Genomic DNA, 23,324 nt, shown 5'->3' with positions numbered 1-23,324 from the left:
GAATTACAGTACCTTTAACAATAGTCACTTCGGTCATTTTAATCTGCTCCCCTCAGCCACCAGTAGGTACTGAACCGAGTAGTAGGGTGTTTACACTAGAAAATTGTGATGGTCCGATATGGAAAAATTTCCTCCCCAATTAAATGAAGGACAGCAGTATTCTGAATTTTAGGGATCAGTCTGCTGGTTTAATACACTTGACATGCTTGAAGCCGAGATACATATATGTTGCAATGACGCTGTTGGCTTCAAGGACCATCACGGCAAGTCACAATTGAGTGGTAACCAACAACGCTGACCAGAGCAGGTGCCATGCACACTTTGGTTTGTACATTGCCGAGAAAAACTAGAAATGTTTCAGGAATCAGGTTATGATTCTGAACTTGTGTCTGCTGCCATAACTTTACTACGTTTACAAGGATTTTAATACCATAACATAAGCATGATACATGGTGGATTACATATGGTCTAAGGAAAATGTAGGGCATTGCAATCCTTCTCACTTAAAAATGTTTGTTAAAAATCGTGTACTTACAAGTTCCAATTTGGCCCTCACAACGCTCGGAAGTTACATGTAGTACTAAAATGTAGTAGTAGGCCACTTGTCATGCTTGTAGTGCAGATGTTGCGAGTAATAATGAACGCGATGTGCAATAGTCAGTACCAAGGCGCCTACACACATGCAGACGACAGCCTGCGATAACCTCTGGTCTCTTTCACACTAAATTACATTTCTGAATTTAGCCGTGATATGCTTTGGGACATTACTATGACTTCTTTTCATAAAAAATAATTCAAAATTTACATTTTTATTCAATATTTTTTTATGTTCTTCCCTTTTAATTTTGTCAATTTTATTTTCCTAGTATTTAGTTTTAGTCCAAGCCCTTGGTTTAACTCGACCTCTGTACTTTCCGGTCCCCCATAATGTTGTCTTCGATCAAAGTAGCCGGCAGATTTCGCCGCATTTTACCAATATTTCGGCATGTGCAAGTACACCGGTATGTATTTTAAAGAACCGATAACTGTGGAGGTTACAGAACAGTTAAAGTTGGATTTAGGAGTCATTTTTCAAGTACATTTCGTTAATCTGTCCAAGTGCTGAACTGTCGACTGACATAGCTACAGTACATGTTTAGGCCCTTTGCCTAACGTTATGCATGTACTGTACTTTACGACTTTTACTATTATCGTGGAGGCTTTACAGTCACTTCGCCCCATTTCCACGTCGCCCCAACCACTTTAGCCCATCCCCACCTCCCCCCATCCCCACATCGCTCCATCTCCACTTTGTCCCATCCCCACGTCGTTGCTCCATTTCCACTTTGCCGTCGGTGCTCACGTGCATTGACAAGCCTCTTCAACATGTTCAAAAAAATGGTCGAGAGAGGAGTTCCACAAAAAACATGTAGTTATAATAGAAAACTCTATGGCATTCGCTAAAGTAATGTCGACTGCTTGGTCTGTATGAAGAATTAATACATATTGGGTTTATTTCTCATCCTCTTCAAGTTTATTTCAAAGCAACACAAACAATTCTGTTCACTTCATTTTGATGATTGTCAGTGCATCCAGACAGCTGTGCCCGGGTGATCGGATAAAGCTTAGCGTGCAGGTAATTTTGTGGAAACATGCTCGCTTCAAATACAAGCAAAACAACCTAACAAGATACTAAGAATTAACGTGAAGAAATCTTGCAACATCAGTGGTTTGTTTTCGATTTGTGAGATCACGTACATGTATATCATGATAACGCGGCATGAATAGACTGGTTGCCACGCTCTATCATGCATTCTCTCACATGGGTGCAGGAACGAGCTCTTTGCGCACATGTTTTTACCACGGCGACAATGAAACAGGAAGACAACTTTTTTTTCTAACTTGCCAATTTTAGGGTCTCGCTGAAAAATTTGGGTTGGTTGGGAAATTGGAAGCATTGTTTTGGCTTTTCCAAGTTTGATTCTCCGATCGTTATTTGGGTACTCAAACGTCGATTTTTTCACTTGTTGCATCTAGGCCCATGCCTCTGTTACTGAAGAACAGAATGAATTATAATCGATGGGGCAAAGTGAAAATGGAGCGAAGTGATAGTGGGGCGAAGTGGACATGGGGCAAAGGTACCGACACCCTCGTGGAGGAGCCTTAATTCGCGCATTAAAATCGTCGCTGTTTTCATGATCCAGCAAAGTAAGCACTGGGCTGGAAAACAAGATTTCGAGACAATTGCTTTGAAAGGTTTGTAAGTTTTCAAATGCAAAATTTCAGTGGGTAATGTTCACATTTCTAGGTAATTTTTGCAGGGTATTTGCACAAAATGTACCCCTAGAACTGTGGGGTCGGACGTCAGACCCCACACTTCTGGGGGTACACAAAATGTAGCATAAAAATAAATCGTTTGATTTGTGAATGTAGTTAAAATGGAGATATTTAGGTCTAAATAAGTTTTTCGGTTCGTAAAAACTATATTTTGACTGTGTGTAATATATATTGTATCTTTTTATGGAGTTACGAACTGACACACGAACTGTTTTGTCACTTTGTAAAACTAATATGATAATGTTAACAGTGTGATGCAATGCCAGTATATTCTATGAACCGACGCAGTATGTGAAGATTCAGCCAGATCGTTTTGATGTTTTGGATTCTCATTTGCAAACCACCATTAGCATCCATTGTCAAAAATACTGGGTGAAATATTTCAAAATTGTATTACATGTACCTAAACATGAATTCCCTTCTCATGTAGCAAACACAAAGTGTCACAAACATACATCAAAACATAAACAGACTAGGTACATGAGTACATGTACACCTGTACATATAATTATCATTTCCATGGCATTTTCACTTACTCCAGTATAGAACATTAAAAATTTGTTATTTCTAGCACTAAAATAATTTATTGGAACAATTGTATTTCAAAACGTGCATGCCCTATCATTTCATTTTAGCTGTAATAAAACAAATGCGGCTGCATTTTTACCACAAGTTTATTTCTTGCTCATGATTTTTATATGGGTCATTCCATGAGGTTGGGGCACAATTTGTGACGCTGTCAATTGTTACATGGGTTCTGTAAAAATGAACAGTTATTTGCCTGCGTACGGATTCCAAATTGACATTGTTATACATCAGGCTGAATACAGATATATGTTGGTTTTACAGAGTAAATGACTTACTCTTCAGGTCATGACAGGTGGTAAAAGTTTTGGATGTAACAAGGACACCATCACAGATTGTGCCCCAACCTCATGGAATGACCCATTTACTCTATTTGATTTCCATGCAGTCCAAAACGTTGAGATGCAGGTGTAAGATATACATGTATCAAGACTCATCCAAATTTCAGTACTTTCTTCCATCATAATATTCCAAATTCTGGGAGTTTCCCATTAGGACTTTAGGATCTAAAAATAAATTATGATATTACAGTTACGATAGCTTTACCTGTTGAATTAAGTTGATTGTAAAAAAAGGGAATGTTAAGTAGTGCCTTCAGCTAAATGCAAATATGTATACCACAGACTCTTTGCTGCTGTGTGGCCTTTGAAACCTCTGTGGATTATTTCATGGATGGTTCCTTTTATTTCTCTAACTGCACCTCAGAGGATATTTGGTTATAAATTTAAATAAATGAACTATGGAAGTTTTATTTTCTTTAATTAGTTCACAAAAGAAACTTTGGTTCAGGAGGGACCTTAAAACTCTTCAAACGATTATATAGCACATCATCACCTGCAGTGGCTTTATCCGTGTAAGAAAGGCCGCTGGATTGTCACCATCATCCTTGTCTGGCTGAAACTGAACCTATACAGAAAATGAAATAACAGCTGTTAAAGAGCACCTCTAAGGAGAACATGTTTTCTCTGGTTTTTTTTCTGTTAAAATAAATATGGAAGCATCCAAATCAAACACAGTGTCACTTGTCTTCAGAGCTTTACTATAACCAGCAAAATTTTTTTTTCTGTTCAAGCCAAAACGTGAATTCTGAATACTGACTTCGGATACGTTTGGGTACCTCAGCTAGGGGGGTAACAACATCAAGCCACAGAGCTTGAAACGCCAAAACATATGGAAATATAAATAAAAGCAAAGATCCAAAATCAATTTACAAGTCAATGAATCATGTGAATCAGTGCTTGCCTGCAATGCACATAGGCCTAATGGATGGAGATCAAGAACTATAGGAAATAGGAAAAAGTCGCATGACATGAACATATTTTCTGTTGCATATTTGTTAGTGAAGGCTAGGCCTAGGTGTAATGCATAACGCTAGCAGAGAACTTAAATAGGACCAGGACTGACAGGGCATACTAATGACAGTTCACCCTCAAACCCTTGCTGAAGTTTCATTTAAAACCATTTATGTTACTCTATTTCAATCAGTCAACATTAAATGACTTACTTTTAGCATAGAGTTTGCACGTTCCTGTAATTTCGCCACTTCATCATTTTAGTGGGAAAGGCGATGTGTGAACTCGATCACATGGACTTCAGGAACTGACTAAATAGTAACTACATCAGTTTTTCAAGCACAGCGTCCTCCAGACACAGTACTTTTTTGTTTCACGAACTGACCATATTATTGTTTTGTCACTTTGTAATGTTCAAATCTGTCCAAACAAATCCCATAGGTTTGTGCACAGGGGCATCAAGTGTTGTCCATATACAGAACTCTTTCCAAGATTGTTTCCAAAAAGGGAAGTAAAGTTGAAGATTTCAGATTGGATCAACTGAGCATGCTGAGCAGTGGAGCATCAGCAACCATGCCCAACGTGTATTGTTTGATAATTGTGAACAGATGAAAGTCAGATGACTGCCATCACTTTGGCAGTGAAAACATGCATCAGCTTAGTTTATCACAGCAGTATATGTGCTGAGTTTAGTTCTGGATGTGTAGGCCTACATATGTACATGTACACGAGAGTGGTCACAGCTATATGTGGGAAGGAAACATGGGGGAAGGTCTGTCCTGTCATTATTTTCCAAGGCTGATTTGACATTTTAATTTGGCATGGCTGTGAGGTCAACCTCTGGTCATTCATTCATGGTAAACAGAAGTAGCAGACAACATTCTCAATCTTTATTTGGATGATGTTCTGCATGTTTCTCACCAATAGTGCATTTTAGTCCCTCCATCTCTTGTCACTGAAGTACTCTTTTTCTTTTGTGGAATGTAGTACTTAGAGAGGACAAAATTTGTTGCATTACTTTCAGTAACCTTCATTTTATGTTTGGTTGGAACTAGATTTGGGAGAAACCAACTTTTTCTAAATCAGGATAGTTTAATTTTTATAAAGGGAATATTCAGTTATCCAAATTTGCAGATTTCATTGCTAAGTCTCTGCTGATGTCATTGCTAAATGAATTTCGCCCATCATTCTCATAGAGCTCTGCATCATGTGCATCTGAACCTATACATGTAGGTGTTGTTTTCAACTCTCTCCTACACAAGATTAAGCATTTTGTTGTACATGTATTTGTAATTACACTAGCTCATGCAAACATAAAGACGCTAGTGAATTTACTTACTTGGAAAAATTGTGGAAGTTGAAACTTGCGCTGTTCTCCAATTTGTATTCAACTTGGCTACGTGCACTGTTACTGCATACTATATCAACTAAAGCACTTGACTGCTACCATATCTAGTAACAATGTTGTAGGCAAGTCTTTAAGGCTCAGTTCATACCCTGAGTTACATGTACTTGCTTGAGTCTGAGCCTGTGCCATTTGCCTCAAGTTCAAATCGTAATTTACATGTACTTGCTGGGAGTCCCATTCCAAGTCTGAAGTCACTTGTTTATTTACTTTGTTGAAGAGAGGCAGTGTTAAATCTCACATGCATGAACAAGCATGTGCATAATACTTACAGTAAGTAACCAAAAAGTACAAAATAATTGTTTAAACAACTTATATTGGTGAGACTATTAGAGTAAGTTAACCTATGCATATGGGATTTGGCAGGGCCGTGCAGTTTACTTCAGAGGTAGAAATACAATTTGGTTCCAGCTGTGCCAATATTACAGTTTTCTTTAGTTAATAGATTCTTGTGTCAGAAGTTTAAAGTTAGTTGCCAGTAAACTATTTAAAAATGAAATTTTTAAGACCTCAAGTTTGTCTCCGAAATTAAGGAAATTTTAGAAAAAGGACATCATGGACTTCAGCTGAGGGTTGATGCAGGTTCTGCTTTCAGGAGATAATGATTTATGATAGTTGAATAAATAAAAGATGATTTCCTTTTAGTTTTCCTTCTGTGGAATCAGACTTCAAAGACAAGTCCAGGCAGAGGTCCTCACTGAAGAATTCCATGCAGAATTGCAATGATGTGAATGCATGTTGAAATAATGTTTGATGTACGGTACATGCATAACATAACAATTCATAACATGACATAACAATTCAACATTTATTTTCAGATTGACATCCCCGATAACAATTCACACAACAATTTATTTACAGTATACATGTATATTTAAGTGTACATGTACAATGTACATATCAAATGAAGTCAACATGAAGGAAAAAGGTGAAGCCGAGCTTTTGTACCTTTCCCTGGGACAAGACAAAACAAGACAAAACAAAACAAGACAAAACAAAACAAGACTAATTAAGACTTAATCAACTACACAAGGACTGAAACAAGACAATGTATTGAAGAGTGAGTCCTGGTAAAATATGTAAAATTATGACTTAAGCAATACAACGATGATTTTTTTGTTAAGTATAAGTATTGATGATCGAGTCTTTCAGTGTTTTGGCAAATGAGACCAAGGTAGTACACTCTTTTAGACCAGTATCGAGTTCATTCCAGTATATAACACCACCTTGAAATTAACTGTTTCTAAAAAAGAAAGTTCTGTTTTTGCTCACGTACAGATCGCCTTTGGGAGAAATTCGTGTTTCATGCGAATGAACAGAAGAAGTTTATGAGAACAAATGATTAAAAATCTGAGGGAGCATATTATGCATCAGTAGCAGTAGCTCAGGACATATTTTGGACATGGCCGTTTGGGCCATGGAAGGATTGCCAAGGAATAGGCCGTATTCGTGGGAACCCAATTTTAGTCATATTCCCCAACGAAGTATATTTATTTGAAAATATTCAATTCAAAGAACCAAACTGTAATCTACGATTTCATTCCGACCCCCCAAAATCACCTGGTACCATCCCAGTAAGGGTTTCAAATTTACACTGTACATTCAGGAATACGACTAAAATTGGGGACGTCGCAAATACGGTCTGTTGGCAGATACCAGCGTCCTCCCTTCATGTTGACTTGATCCAGTGATTGTAGACTTAAGTATGCAAATTGTACATGTGCAGTTTATATCGACATTGGTAGCCCAGTAGAGTTATTAAAGCTTATACCTAGCTGTAGATATGCATGTATGCAGCTGGAAATAACATACACATATATAGACGTAATAATTGATTTCTGTTCATGAACAAAAAAAATGCGACTCACAAGTCACGAGCTCTTAGTGATAAGACTCAGTCATCATGGTTAAGTACACATAAGTCTGTTAACTTTAGTTCATCTGAGTAGGAAAAAAAAAGATCTTTTGTTCATGATATTGGACCCCGTACAATTAGTAGGCTTTGCACTTCAGTAGTTATTGCATTTTGTGGAATGAGGAGAGTCCTTATTGAACACTTTAATAGGAAGGTAAAAATTTGGGGAGAAGAATCTGCTTCAACCGTCATGTGGCATATTACATATCTTGACATGTTTTACGTGATAATCATTTGGGGGGTGGGATTAAAAAATTTCAGGGGAAGAACCAAGTGTTGACATGATAGGTGTACACGTACGTGTACTTCAGGGATCCACTACAATTCCTACATCAAACTTAAAATTTGATAAGCAGGTTCCAAGATACATGTAGGTACTGTACTAGTAATAAGGACAAAACCCTCCCTTTCTCTGTCAAAGGTCTAGGAGGAATTTGTTGGTTTGGGTCAGGATAGATGTATTTACACTGTAATTGCCTATTCAGTAATACTGGAGAAATAGTCCAAGAAGTGTGACTCAGACTAACTACAAATATAGACCAGAGCCCAAATATAAGGATGTTCGTTACCACGCCACTCAAAAGTGTAATTTCCTGTCGTATGGTAAAATTTGTGGTTAACTTGGGAAATGGTGTCATTTGTGTCTTTTAATAGCAACTTGAAGAGGAAGCTCTAAAACAAGTTGACACTTTGTAGATGCTGAAAAGAATGATTTATTAGCTGTTAAAATCTTATACACTTTCTTTTCTCAACGAATTAAACAATCCACTCAGCCATTTTTGGGAGGGGGTAGGCTCAGATTCATATCTCTCTTTCTCTCTGTGTCTCATTCATGTTTGTTTGTTTGTTTGTTTGGCTTTCTTCCTATATGTATAACAGCCAGCCCAAGCCGCAAGTATTTCCTGTTCAGGTAATAAAAACTTACTTCTTCAAATTTTATGAGAGATCACTTTGGATAATTTGTGTTTGGTCTTTGCCCCCTAATTTTAGGGAACTAGAGGTCCTCTGTGGTTTGAAGACATAGTCACATAAGCTTTTCATGGAAAGTCAGGCCCGTCAGTAAATTGTGGCCACACAAAACACGTGTTGAAGAGGAAATACGTAACATCAAATTACATTGGCCTTAAATAAACTGTACTGCAGCAACATGGGAATTGGCAATTGTGTTATGATTACAAATAGACTCATTGTTTATCGTCATCTGCCAGTGAGACATTTCAAAAGACATTTCTGAGAATCTTTGGTGAATAATTGCTTATTGCAGGTCCTAGGAACCAAGCTGTATTTGACAGACATGGAGCACAGCAGTTTAACAGGTAAATGTAATTCAGCAGATAGAAAAAAATGATTAACAATTTAGAACTTATCAGGAGTAAGAAAAGAGTTTTTGTTTTTGTTTCAATCAGGGACTTATTTTCTTAATTAAATCCAAGACGTTTGTTGGACCTGCATTGGTAACTTGTCCCTGTGCCAGATTTTACATTAATAAAAAATTGCCCTGTAAGTTAATGACTTTTATTTATGGTGTGTTCATTTTTGTTTCATCCCTTTCATTAAATATGATTGTGTTTTTACCTGATGGTTAACTTTTTTCATATAAAGTTTCATATCAAGGACATTTAAAATCAAGGGAATCTGCAAGACTAAATTCGAACCTGAACGAAAAAGGAGCATGTTTAATTTGGGGTGGGGGGAATTTGATCGAAAAGATGCAAAACTGAAATAACTGGAGCCAAAAATAAATTCCAAATGCACTTTTTTAATCAGTATTTTAATTTATATATATTGTAGATCTATGCAGCATCTAAACACAAAATCAAACCATCACACATGGTGACGCACGTGTTACTCATTGTCACAAGCTTTCAGAGTTTCAAATCAAAGATAACCCCACTGTTCCACATGTAGTAAGGTACCAATTATGAGATTGTCATCAGCATGGACACTGGTGAAAAAAGTTTTTAGTACCGGTACGTGGCTCAGCTAAACTTGACCTTGAGCTTAGCATCATCACAATGCTGAAGACTCACCACCTTCCAGATCCTCGGCTCAATTTATCCCCACCCACTGAACAGTATTCTCACATCTCCATCCTTGCTGAGCACATTCTAGTCGTTGAATGTGCCTGCTGGATGGGTCACCAAGTCAATGACGTCACCAGATTATGCACCTTCACTGTTCAAGTCTCCAGAAGCAATGGGACATACAGCGGCCACAGCACTGACGGGAGTTCCACCGTTATGTGTGGGACAGGCTGACTGAGATTCACCTCGGTCAACAAGTCTGTATAAGCCAATGGATAGCTTAGAATCTGGCGTCAATGCCTCCATTGAATTTGAGGCTATATACCCAACTTATCTCAAGAATAGAATGAAGGATTTGGAAAAGGTGGTCAGTTTTGTAGATCAGGCCAAGAAATAACTGTGGCATGTGACTTAGTGGTTAGGGTTTGTAGCTTCTGATAAGTGGGTCGGGGGTTAAACTCCAGCTGGTGGCAGCATATGGTCCTGGGTAAGTCACTATACTCCTGCATGCCTCTCCCCACCCCTAAGTACATGGGTACCTGTATGGGCATAAGGTTACTATGTTTAGCCATTGGCATTTGATGTGGCAGCATCAGGCTAGTATATTCCCCAGGGAACTAAGACAGTTGCAGGAAAGTTCAGATGTTGCGATGCCAGTGTGCATGAATAATGGTAAAATATCGACACCTTTAAATTACAGATACTGTGAGATACTGTGATATGTGTAAATGCTTTGATGCTATTACTGTATTTCACAATGCAGAGAAGCTGAACAAATTTAGTTAGGTTTAGTCAGCAGAATGATATACTGGGTATCTGCCTTCCAAGAGGATTCTTCTCTCTTAGTACAAAACTTGGCCCTCTCTCTGTTGTTATTTTCCTCTTTTGTGTCAGTTTGGTTTATTACGTGATTATACTGCATTGGTTTTGTCAGGCTTTGATTGCATTATCTGATTGTGTTTGTATTTTGTGTTATTTTGGGTTTTTGATTTTGTGTTCAATTTGGATTGGATTGGGTTGGGTTTGCTGCGTGTGCAATGGTGTGTGTGATTACATTGTATTGTCCACATGTACTTATCGTCTGTCCAGGCTGTTCTGCCTACATGTACAAGGTTTGGCGTATGTGAACAGCCTTTTACTCTCCAATAATATTACTCTTTTTCTTATTCCCGACCTGTTAACTTCAATTCAATTAATTAGATTCAATGTATTATTTTGTTACTGGTGGTACTTATCTTTTTCCCTTTACTTAATATCACTTTACATGTATTGTACTTTGCACTGGTTTATTGGAGAATTCAAAATAAGTGTCCATTGCGTTGAAGTAATTTTACTTGTTTGGAAGTCAACATTTTCTATCAAACTAATACTGTCAGCCTTTGGTTCTTGTTAAACTGGGAGGAGGGTGAAATCTCCTCTTCCTTGTATTTTGGTTAATCACCACTGCACTATTATTTTTTTGATGGCAAGCCCATATTTTAAAGTGACTTTGTTGAGTTATGGCTTTTTGCATGATACCCATACATGCACCAGTTTCATAGACATGCAGTGTACCGGTACCTTTTCAGGAAGTGCTTTTCAGGAAGTCCTGCAAATCCTACATGTAGGTCTTCAGTCACCAAGCAAGTCCTGCAAATCCTAGGTCTTCAGTCACCAAGCATTGCAAAAAGGGCTGAGACACAGACACAAATATAACATAATTATTTCACCATTGTTGCAACAGGTTTTGTGTGATTGGGCTGGTTTGCAGATTTACAAAGCAGTGATGTATCAACAATTATGCCGAGTTCATGTGAAATAAATCTGTTGTCACATGGCCAAGATCAGAAGGAAGGAGATGGGATTCTTCCTCCCTGAGATTGAAAAGAGAATAAAATTGATCGTGACATTAAGATTTAATCAGAGGTATTAAACAAGCAAGTTTAATTACCCTTAATGACTCACTGTCTTTTGCTCTCTGATAATGTTCCACAGGTTTGAGAATTAGGAATTTCATTGTTCTGTTGTTGGGTGCTGTACGTGTACTGGAACATGCAATTTACATAATTTTGATATTGTAATAAGTTGGAGATGGCCTTCCGATGTACATGTACATAATTGAATTGTTCTGTAGTACATAAATGTAGGCACTGTAGTATGATGTGCGCACACCTGCATGTTATGTCTGACAATGGAACCAAACTCAATTCATAACCAATTTCAGTGCAATACTGCCAAAAAGCTCAAGCAGCAACAATTGGCCTGGAAGAAATTCACTTTCTGTTGTCTTGATAATGAATGACATTCTCCTCTTAGGAGACGGTAAGTGTAGCGTCATCATGATCCCACTTTTTTTTTTTTTTTTCTGGAGACAGAAGTCATTGTGTCATCACCATACACGTAATAACTCTCAGATGGCTCCATTCATAAATAAACGATGGGTCATCCATCTTTCTTCAGCCAGTCTTGACAATGCACCAGAAAAACAATTTCCAGCCTCCTGGATGCTCCGGTAATAGCCAAGGAGCCTTGGGGGAATACAGCCAATTTGCGGGAGCACAATCTATTATTTAAGATGCATTTTCATCTTTGCCATCATCAGAGTGATCATCATCATCCCTGTCGTCCTGAGTGTCATTTATGGCAGGCGGAGAAATTGTTACAACTGTTGAGATACATGGAGGAGCAATTAGCCATTGCAGCTTGTATTAGAGTCAGGAAGATGCCACCTGTTGAAGAACGGCAGAATAAAAGAATTTTACTGCAGGTTTTTTTTTTCCCCCTTCTTTTTTTCAATTCTCTTAAATTAGTTGAATACCCCATTAACACAAAGGCCCAACTCCACCATTTAGGCCAAGGAGAGTTAATTGATTTGCTTTGCAATTCCTTTGAAAAATATCCAGTTCTTCTTTTTTATCTCAAAAAAAGGTTTTGCCTAAGTTGGGCCCTTCTTTCAATGAGGTATTCAATTTGAACATAAATATGAACGTTAATTGTGTTTTTAATGGTTTTGAGCCAGAACAGATAAGGTGAGGGTGACTGGATGCTTTTTGGATGAAAATGTACCGGTATTTTTTTGACAATCTCTTTTCCCCATTGAATTGCATGAACCTAAGTAAACAGGTTTTTAATGCTGTGAATTTCTGATTTCATGATAATTGTTACGACTGTCATATCTTGAGAAAGACAACATTAAACTTCAAATGAAAAGGGCTTTGAGTTGTGTTTGTTTACTTTAAATATTCCTTTATTTTACATAATACTTCAGTGTGATTATTGAAGCAGATGACATTTTTGTGGGGTTAAAATGTCATTGCAAAAGTTGTTCCTTTTGTAGGTTTACATATTCCCACTCTCACACTCCGGCAAGCTTTTCAAAAGTACATTGTTTATGTGATTTCAAGCTATTTATGGTGACAGACAAATGTCTCCTGACGACGGACAGAGCATACTGTCCGGAACGTTGAGTTCCTCATGGTTCTTTTCAGAACCATATAGACTCACAAAGAGATCGTATCCTTGCATGGTGCTACCGCAAGCTTTCCACCTTACATTGATTATGTCCCCATTTGATGTATATGTACTTATATCTACATGGTGTAAATGTTAACATCTATTGGCACTTTTGCCTACAAAAGAAGGCATGCACCCAATAAAACTGCTCTTGACTGACAGGCCTCAGTGGTAATAGATTTTCTTGTTGCATCAGTTGCAACATTTTACTTCACGAATGTAGGTTTTTTCTAGACTAGAGGTAACAAACCTACTGGTTGTGGAATTGTTTGTTTGTTTGTTTGTTTGTTTTTGGTTTCGAATGGTTTTATTTGGCTTTGTTCACTTGCCCTTTTGTCTTTCAGAGAGGGTAGGAGGAAGGAGTAGTTCTCACCCTCCTGCCTGTTGCAGTGAGGCCCTCATCATGGAGGGTTGCACCAACTCTGTTGTGCTGTTTGTGCCATCAGGATTTAAAACGCCCCAAGCAATACTCACAGACACTCAGTTGGTCCAGCATTGTGCACCAAGTTCTAAAGCATTGTTAATCATCACTGCTGCAATTCATGTGGAAATGAACAACTTGAAAGGGACTCTGGAGGAGTTGGGCCCTCGCACTCTCAGAAGTGCCGAGCTTTCTGCACCTGTAGCTTGGGTGCTTGGACGTTATTCCCACCAATCCAAGGGAACTTCTAAAGAAAATAAAGAAGTGAATAACACTTCGCCTATCCCTGACCTGAGCCAAAGAAATATCCCCTCCTTTGTGTGTGTGTGTGTGTGTACGGCAAGGGGGTAAAGTAAGGAAAAAAGATCCTTTCACAACTGATTAATAGTGCCGTCTTGCATCACTGCTCAAGCAGTAACTGTGGGCTGGTTTCGTACATCTTTCTTTGCGTGTGGGAAAGGCTGTTGCTTGCATTATTGAGTCCTTGGTGCCATTTTTTTTTTTTTTTTTGGGCATGTGTGCAGCTTGCCTTCCTTCAAAGAAGCATTCAAAGAGTATTGTGTCCACTGCCGAGACAGATTCCGGTGCACGTTTGACCTCTTTAAGGCAAGGGAGTATTGCCAAGTTGCAATTATGTGGCCTGTATTGCACTGACAAGGCATTGTTAAAGACTAGGCATTGAATTCTTGAGAATTGTATGAATTTATGACTGAGAACCTAACGTTTTACCACCCACCATTCACCGCCAAGGAAATATGATGACAAAGCAGCATCTTTGTTCTTACCAATCTTGAAGAAGTCTATTGAAAATTTATCAGAATGGGTATTAGACTAAAAAAAAAATTTCTTGGCAGAAGAGCAGTCATAAAAGACAGATTAATGGATCACTGAAGGACAGGCCACTGGAACTCTGAAGTACAGAAACCCGCCGTTGAAGATGTAATCAAAGTGGCTTTGTTTTTTTTTTGTTGTTTTTTTCAAAGACTTATTAGTTGCAATTACTGAGGATGATAATATAACACATGAATCATTGCCCTTAGACAACTTAATGAAATATTGCCCCTCGGGCATCACGACTTTGCATTTGCTGAGATGAGCACCAAAGGAGCTGATCAGAGGAGATGGATCATTTGCTCCCTTTGTAGCCAGAGAAGATGAGACTGCAGTGAGGGGAAAAAGATAAATGAAGGAAATGAAATGAAAAGAAATGCAAAAAAGAGGCTGGGCATTAACATCTATTATGAATTTGGAAACTGAACTGAGGCAGAAGGAATACTCAGGGCACATATGTAATTGATGCTGTTTTATCATTGTTGGGTAAGGCATGTGCCTGGAGCAAACAGGGCAGCCCTCACTTCGATAGCAATGATCTTCTGTAAGCTGTAGTTTCATCAAGGCATGATCGGTAAACAGTCTACAGAGAAATGGAAATGCTGTGTGAGTTACATGTACATGCGTTTGACAAGGCCTTTTTCCCTTGTTATACCAAAGATGATTACTTTCTTCTGACACGATGGTCTATTTACAGTTGATTATTTTCAGGGTACCGATTCGTCAGTTTTCATGTAGAGGTACATGTATAACGTATGTTGCTGTACTTGTGCATGTTAAGAACATTGTAAGTTAGTGGATTGAGCTAGCAGACATCAAATTTTCTCAGGCTCAGTTCAGATTTTCTGTATCTCTCCCTTGCAGTTTACATAGCCTTAGCCACACATATCCTCAGCCACGTCCACGACCCCCAATAGACAGACCAGACAAATTCAGTATTACCTGAATACATCCCCCTCCCCCAGTGCATTTGAGCCTTTTGTGTCTTGGCGCCTGCATAAACTTCATTAATTTTAAGTGCTGACCTGAGGTAGTGGGACAATGGAAAGGGAGAAATATAAAAACCGCCCCTGGCTTGTACATTATGGATTGTGATCGTATCGGCCATGTCTTAGGTGGTATCTAGAGATGACTGTGATATATGGCATGGTCAGCTGAGCCAATCATAGATAATGGATGGTGGCAATCTTCATTGTAAAAGAGCAACAGGGAGGTTTTGTGTTCTGTTGCTCTGCAGGGAAAAGAATATTGCCAGGGTTTTTTTATGCGGCACTTGGATATTTTTTCTCTTAGAAAGAACGACTACATCGCCCAGTGTGTCACTCATTAAGAGATGAAAGAAGCGAATGTAGTGTAGGTTCAAAATAAAGAAAGCACTATTTCCACTTGGCAAGGCAAAAGTGAAAACTTACAAGTAAAATATGTATAAGACTATTTCTGCTAGCTGTCATTTTATGTGTGCTTGGCCTCCCTTACACAATTGAAGTCCCTGTCGAATGCAATTTTAGAGGGCATTGATGTGTATAATACTATACATTATAAGCCATAGAGATTGTAATTTCTTGCCCCAGCTTGTAACTTCATATTTTAAAAGGAGGTCAGAGTAGATGTACTGCAGACAACATGACAGTGTTCTGTCTGTCGAATGCACATGTATAACCTGTAGAACACATGACTAGCCTTGACATTGTCAGCAGAAGGTTGTGACATGTCTGAATATGCAATGCAGTGTTTGAATGAAGGTAAAAATTTATTGACCAGATAATCAGTAGGGTAAGGATGCATAATTTGGGGGCTGGGGGATAATTTCTGAACAAGTGACACCAAAGTGTATCACATTTTTAAGCAGAATTGCTTTGTCGTTAAGGTCATGGTTTGGTTTTTCTCTCTCTTTTTGTATAATAGATTGCGAACTTTGAGCAAGAATGCACCTTGCATCTTGTCCAGTAGCAACACGTTCAGAGGTCTACAAACTTCAAGCATTTGCTGTAGGTTATGCTTACCACTTTCAACTGTCCTGTTCGTCCCTTTTTGTCACAAGTCAAGTGCCATCATGACTCAGCCCCCTCCCCAACCATTCCAGATTTTCCAAAATCCACCAGGAGGATATGGAGTATTTGGCTGGATTCAATTCAATTTAATTCATTTTGCAAGTTTCTTCTTTTTTTTGCATTGCCAACTTTTTGTTATCACTGTCCAACACCCATCATGGACAAAAGAGGGTTTATTAATGAAACCCTCCAAAGAATCCTGATAATGGATACTATATTCAATCTCAGTTTAATCAGTAGGGACAAAACTGCAAGTAAGTTGACTCACAGTCTCTCTTCAACTGGTACCCTTAAGTACAGTGTACCATCTATTGCTTTATGACATCTATTTTATCCATTTTGGGCGAGGAGGGTCAGGGAAGTGAATTCTGCCACCTGCTCTTCCTGAATTGGGTCTTTGGATAATGAGCTCACCTTTTTAAAGAACAGTGACTCAGTTAAACTGAGAAATGTTGAAATTTATCTTATTCGGAATTACAGTTCAAATTTTCGATTTTTTTTTTCTTGTGGTGTTTTTAAGATGATGAGATCCACACTGTGCAAACACCACCCTTTGCAGAGTCTGTGTCAGAAGGTGATGTCAGGTGGGAAAAGGGTGAGTTGTAATGTTTAGTAGGCAGGGGCGAATGTCCAACCACCCCCGAAAAAAGAGCAAGAAACTTCAATAAATTATTGATTGAACTGTTACATATAAGAATAAGATATGAACGACTTTGAATGTTTACCAGCATGATCATTCTTCGAATGAATTAGCTAACCTTTGCAAAAGCTTGAGCTACCCCACCAATTTTGGAGCAAGGAACTTTCACTCTCGATACAGGGTTGCAGTAAAACCTGGTTACAAACAAATTTAATCTAAAGGACAAAATGTAGCTCTCACATATTAACTGAAAACAAAACTAATTTCACTTTTTTGATACCCCAGATCTAACCCAAACTTTGTTTCTTACTCATTTGATCACTACCCTGGATATTGCCCCCCTCCCACCCATGGGACACTTGATATTATCTGTGTTTTAAATAGGCAAATAGCCACATAAAATAAGTAACTTGCAAATTATTGAAATTTGATTGGAGCACCTTAACAGAACCCAACTTCTGACAAAATATTTGAAAATGTTAGTGAAAGTAGTGAAAGTTTGAATTTCACTCCTGCTCTGATTCATGACTACTTTCTAGCTTGTTTGTGAGTGCCTCTGCTAAACGCATTAAATGGCAAATGCTCACATTTTATGGAATTCCTGTGCATGGGAACTTGAGACATTTCCTTTTCAGTTTCCTGTGTGCCCTATGCTTTTGAGTGTTACACTTTTGAAATTATTAATTTCAGTGGTTTCTGCCAGGCAGTTGTCTGGGCCTGCCAGTGCTTCCATATTTCCAACATAGGCACTTCAAAGATGTCTGTGAACTGTTTGTGCACATTACTTGGAAATACTTCAGGTCCATGTGCAATGACACTGCCAGACCCACAGCCGCCATCTTTGATGATGTAACTGAATACCCATAGCGTGAACCGGGCAGAAGTTGAAGTTGTTCATTGAAGTGGATGAATTGATCATTGGCACCCTCTGCGCAATTGCCTGTTCATTTCCTTAGTTCCATGGATTCTTCCTTTAGACCACAAAAGCCCCAGGTTAATTGGAAAACCACATTTTGGCCCATTGCGCGGGAGTAGGAAGGGAGGGGTTAGAAGGGATGAGCTATATGAAAACCACCTGTGGTCATGTAACACTACCAGGAAATATAAGCCAAGGAATTGACAGGTGGGAAGCCTTGCGTGAATACAAGACTCTGATGTCATAAACTCAAGACAATATCAAGGGCTCCCTTAATCCAAGTCCATTTTTTTCTTTTTCATTTTTTTAATGAGAATAGCAATAAACAAGGTTAAATTTCTTATTATGGATTCTCAGAGAAAACTGCCAATAGAGTCATATTACAACCACCAGATGGGGGCGGGTTGTATTGCAATGAACCTCTTCATTAATTTGCCACAAGAAACCTGTTTGTTCCCCCCAAGACATATCTGGTAATTATTGAAATGCTTTCAAAAGACAATTTAAGACTGTATAGACCTGGAACAGTAGCATGTAGTTTATATGCATGGCTACTACCCTTCAGGGCATCTGTTGCATTCTGCGCTCTTTTACAATTTAAGTGCACCTTCTCCAGACTAAATATTCCACTGCCATGTCTACCATATGTTCAGGTGAAGTGCACATCTTCAAGAGCAGGGTCATTAGTTCCAGTTGAAATACCCTGCATTTCTGCTGACACGGCTCCCCTTACACATAATGATATTGGAGGTGTGGGAGGAAAAGAAGATAAGAAGTGGTTTACAGTGTGCCATTTTGTTTACATCATTTGGAAGGGAGATCAAAGGCAGATAGGGTCTAGTGCGGTAGGTCTGCTGTAACCTTAATTCCATGGCTTACATTAAATTAGTAAACAATTTGTGTATCACAGCCAAGTACATACAGGTACATGTATTACCTACTGTGGTGAATTCCCACCTTCTAAATGCGACAGTAATGCAACTACGTAAAGAGAAGGGACTACTGACATCACAAATGTGAATATATTAAATTGAGACTGCTCTCAATTTCTGTCAAGATCTGTCCTCTTGATTTGTTCTCGTTCGTTTGTATCAAACCAACAAACCAAATAAGGTCGGTGATTAGACTGGATGCAGGTACTTAGAATGGATTTGCGTTTTTGCCCAAGATGGCCATTTCTGCCCAGAAGTTAATTCAAATTTTCACGACACCCCTCCCCCCAAAAAAACAGACCTCAAAAAATTCTCAGTTCAGTTTACAACATGAATTGAACTTAGGTGGTGATTTTTTGTTTTCTCTACCAAACTGGCAAACAATTATTGGCAGGAGAGGATATGTTTTAAAGGTTCTTCAGACAAAGTTGGGATTTTTCATCTCCCTTCTTGCTTTCTGTTCTTTTGTTTCACTTGTCTGTTCTCTTGTCCCCCTTTTTTTTTTTTTAATTTCTCCAGTGTTCCCTCTCCCATTGGGCGCCCACATCTGCTTCAGTCTCCCATACATGTAGGTGTCAGGGCAGGATTGTGTTAGGATGGCTTGCCTTCAATCTCGATACTCTCATTTCTCCCTTCCAGCCTGCCATTTTGCTTCACACTTCCACAGCATATAAAGAGAGCTACATGTACCTCACCTTTACACCCCTGAGTCTTTTTCTCTCTTGCCTCTGTAGCTGTCGGTGATTTTGTCAAGGAGGATGAAGTAGTGGGAGAGATTGAAACAGACAAGGTGAGTTTTTCTCATGCCAGTTATCTCTTGTAATTAGTTCTATTAGTTGCTTTAATAATTAATGTCTTTGGGTCTTCACCCTTTCCCAAGTAACTTGACTCTTGGTGTGTGTTGTCCAGTAATTTGTTGTCGGACTTTCAGCCACTCGGAAACAGGGATTCTTACGTGTGTAGGCTGCTAATTATAGATAATCAAATTAGACGCGTCACTCCAATTGTGTAGTTGCACAGCAGACTATAAATGAAATGAAAGGAAGGGGAAGTGAATGGCCATCATGAAGATTTCATTTTGCAAATTTTAAGAGGAACATGTATAACTGCACTTTCTGTTTTGGGGGGGTTTTTTGGGTCCCTGAGATAAAAAGTTGTTCAAAATCAGAACAGAAGTCGAAGGTGAAATAATTTAATGTGCATAGGATACATTGTGTAATCACTAAGCAGTCAATGTTTATAGTTGCTGACAACTTTGCCTTGTCCAATTGCAAGCTAGTGGCCATTGCAAGCCAGTGTCATCGTTACTTGTTGATACATTTCTTATGCACTAACCTATTAACCAAAAACTGAAAGCATGCATTTCATTGGACGCGGACTTGGCATGCTTCTTAATAACAGCTGTTGTAAAAGTACATGTAGATAGCCATCAAAGGTGTTCACAAGTGTTTCATCAGCTTTTGTTTTCCATCAGTGGACGTGGATAGTCACGGCAGCACTCCCGTGGCAAATAGCAATAAGCAGTAGCCCATCCACCCAATTCAGATGCAGCCATGAAGGTGTTCTGTTTTAAAGGTCTAGTCCATCACTTGTCATTTGTGCATTATGTTCCCCTGCAACAAAATTACTCAAAATCTAATTCCTGATAACAAACCTGAAGAAGTTTCAGCTCAGACTTGAAGGTTTTCATGGTGAAAGACGCTAGAAAAGTAAAATGACTGCGGTTACACCATGTATCAATCTCTTTCTTGAGTATGTGTGGTTCTGAGAAGAACTGGGGAATAACTCGAAGTTTTGGACAGGGTACTCTGTCTGTCTTCAGGAGACTGGGAGTGGAGATTATATGATGTACACAGGTGATGTACCAGGATACAGTGCAGCATCCATTTTTCGCACCTTCACTGTTCCCGCCTCAATGCTTCACCGAGCTAATCCCTACATCTGGATCTCTCTCTACACCATATAAGCTCCACTCTCGGCCGGAAACCTGCAGTCTCCTGAAGATGGACAGAGTACACTGTTTGAAACGTCGAGTCATTCCCCAGTTCTTCTCAGAACCACATATACTCAAGAAAGAGATTGATCCATGGTGTAACGTAATCGTTTTACCCTTCTAGTTTCAGCTCATTGAATACTGTATGTCCCGAGAAAAACAACATTCAAGAATTTTGATTTCAGATCAAAAGTTGCTGTGTCATGTTTTGAAATGCGCTTGGATTCAGTGACTTGGACAAGTTCTCACGTTGAGTCAAGTGCAGCTACACATTGTCACTTACTGAATTACAGCACTAGTGCTCGCAAAGCGTGGGTCATGTTAACACTTGTGTGCACTAGGTCCCAAAATGTGTCTTCAGTCCCATAACCATCTTTAGACCAGTGGCGGCACTACGTAGTGTCATGTGGGTGCATTTACACTCACCGAAAAGCTGCTTGCACTCACGTTTGCACCCTCAAAATGTTGTCATGTTACCACAGGCTGATCACCCTTTTCATTTTACAACTCCGCATCGTAACCCAGGAGAAATTAAGGATCATTTGCACCCACCCAATTCTACCTTGCACCTAAAGCCACCAAGGTCTGGCACCGCCACTGTTTTCAGCAATGATTTTGTCAGCTTTTTTGGGGGGGGGGGGATAAATGCAAATGATGGACTGTACCTTTAACAAGTTCAGATTTTTTCACTGGATCTTAGGTTGAAGCAATGGTCTGTAATCACTAGAGTTTGTTTCACAGTTACAGACATGCAGCTGCAGCAACAGTTGTGTTTTGATGAGAATACAAAATGGCTAACAGATGTTTTCCTGATACCACCTCAGTCGGCTTGTTTGTCATTATTTCTTTTTCTCTGACCGCTGTTTTCTTTCTTTTCTGTTTTTCTTTTCCTTTTTGTCGTTGTCAGACATCAATACCGGTGCCATCTCCTGTCACTGGTGTGATCACAGAATTCCTGGCGGGTGATGGAGACACTGTTGTAGCAGGCCAAGAACTATTCCGAGTCAAGGTGACAGGTAGGCCTGCTACAGTAGAACAGTATTTTGTTGAAAATTCACCGAAATTCACATTCGTACATCTGCACTAAAATGATTGTTATCTCTAATATTGGCTGGGCTTTTGTGCTCGACAACAGCTGTTCTGTTCTCAATTTGTTTTTAACAGCTGTCTGTGGTGCAGGTTATCCCTAGGGTGTTACTTATTGATATTAGTTCACATTTCGCCCCAAGACATTTGCGTTTGCATACCGTGGCACCTCTGGTTGTAGCTGCACCCATGTTTTACCACAGCATCTGTTGATTTGGGCTTTGAATGACTGCAAGCAGTTCACTCAGTGCATGTTGATTTGGTGTACAGTGCTTCAGTGCCAAATGTTTAATCTTTTCGAACAACCTGCAGTCCTCTACAGTCTCATAGTTTAAATGGGTCAGCTTGCCTTAGTACGATTAATTATGCAAGAAAATTACTGAATTCATGAAAAATTCACCAATTAGTTTGAGATTTCACCTGTGTTGGTAGTTGATAGAATTTATGTTTAAACTTTCAATCACAATAACTGAGAAACTTGCACTTGAAATTTTTGACTGAGAACTGTGGTCTTTGTTAGTAGGATGACTGGAATGTTGAATCCATGAGCTTACCAACTCCAGGGGGTTTATACCCCCCCTCCCCCTGCACTGTGTAAATGATGGTTTGTAGGCTGTGATGTACTACAGTGCTTCCTTTAACCCTCCTTTCAAAAGACCGGGCATCCTTGTCCAGGATGTTGACTTTTGATATGTCAATGTAGTGACCAGGTGATTCGATATAAATATGTTAAGAAACCTCTGAGTATGTGGAGCTTGGGTGTGACAGACCTCCAGATACCTGGTCTTGAGGGACTTTTCTGTCTCCCCAATATAGGACCCAGTGCACTGACCTTGTATAGTCTGCTCTTGGCACGGGATACGGTCGATCAAACTTGTCTGTTCCTCGTGAGCTGTTTTATCCTCAGGTGATACATGGAATTGTCTGAGAGTGTGTGTGGGCGGGAAATTCGTTTTCAAGTCATTGGTTGCAAATATTCTCCTAAGCGCCTCCAAAGTCCCTTTGATGTAAGGAAGGACCACCAGTTGTTTCTTTGGATTTATTGGATGTAGACATTCAGTTTTCCACTGAGAATGAGGACCATAGAACCCTTGCATTCGTGGACACCCGTACCAAGATTCAGGAAGACGACAGTCTAAATATGCACAATCTCAACTTTGGCTTCAATTCTCCAGTTGAACACACTCTGGGAGTCATTAGATCTGTAAGTTTTGGAGCGGACTTCATCATCACCAGCAATATTGATGACTTTAAACAAGGGAATAGTACACATCAACCAGTCTCTCCAGAAGTGTGGGTAATCCAAGTGGGCGTTGGTGAGGGCATTCTACCCAAGGAGGACAAACAGAAAACATTACGCAATATAATCACGCACCACAAGAGAAACAATTGGTGGTACTCTGTTACATCAGAGGGACTTTGTAG

The 23,324-nt window shown here is 39.2% G+C and overlaps 1 protein-coding gene across 1 annotated transcript in view; it reads left to right on the top strand.

Moving 5' to 3' along the window:
* The first annotated feature begins 892 nt into the window (after positions 1-892).
* Positions 893-23,324, top strand: part of dlst (dihydrolipoamide S-succinyltransferase) — a 34,631-nt gene continuing 12,199 nt past the window's right edge. Inside the window, exons 1-7 of the mRNA XM_022227370.2 lie at positions 893-1,002; positions 8,393-8,423; positions 8,778-8,829; positions 16,187-16,269; positions 16,853-16,927; positions 19,555-19,610; positions 21,721-21,829. Coding sequence (XP_022083062.2) covers positions 928-1,002; positions 8,393-8,423; positions 8,778-8,829; positions 16,187-16,269; positions 16,853-16,927; positions 19,555-19,610; positions 21,721-21,829 — 481 coding nt within the window. The 5' untranslated portion in view covers positions 893-927. The remainder of the gene's footprint in view (positions 1,003-8,392; positions 8,424-8,777; positions 8,830-16,186; positions 16,270-16,852; positions 16,928-19,554; positions 19,611-21,720; positions 21,830-23,324) is intronic.

Source organism: Acanthaster planci, linkage group LG01 (genome assembly GCF_054643075.1).
Source record: "Acanthaster planci isolate LZ-2023a linkage group LG01, COTS_SCS, whole genome shotgun sequence".
In the NCBI taxonomy this organism is placed as follows: domain Eukaryota; kingdom Metazoa; phylum Echinodermata; class Asteroidea; order Valvatida; family Acanthasteridae; genus Acanthaster; species Acanthaster planci.
The sequence above is the reverse complement of the archived record's forward strand: the minus strand, read 5'-3'. Positions and strand labels throughout refer to the sequence as shown.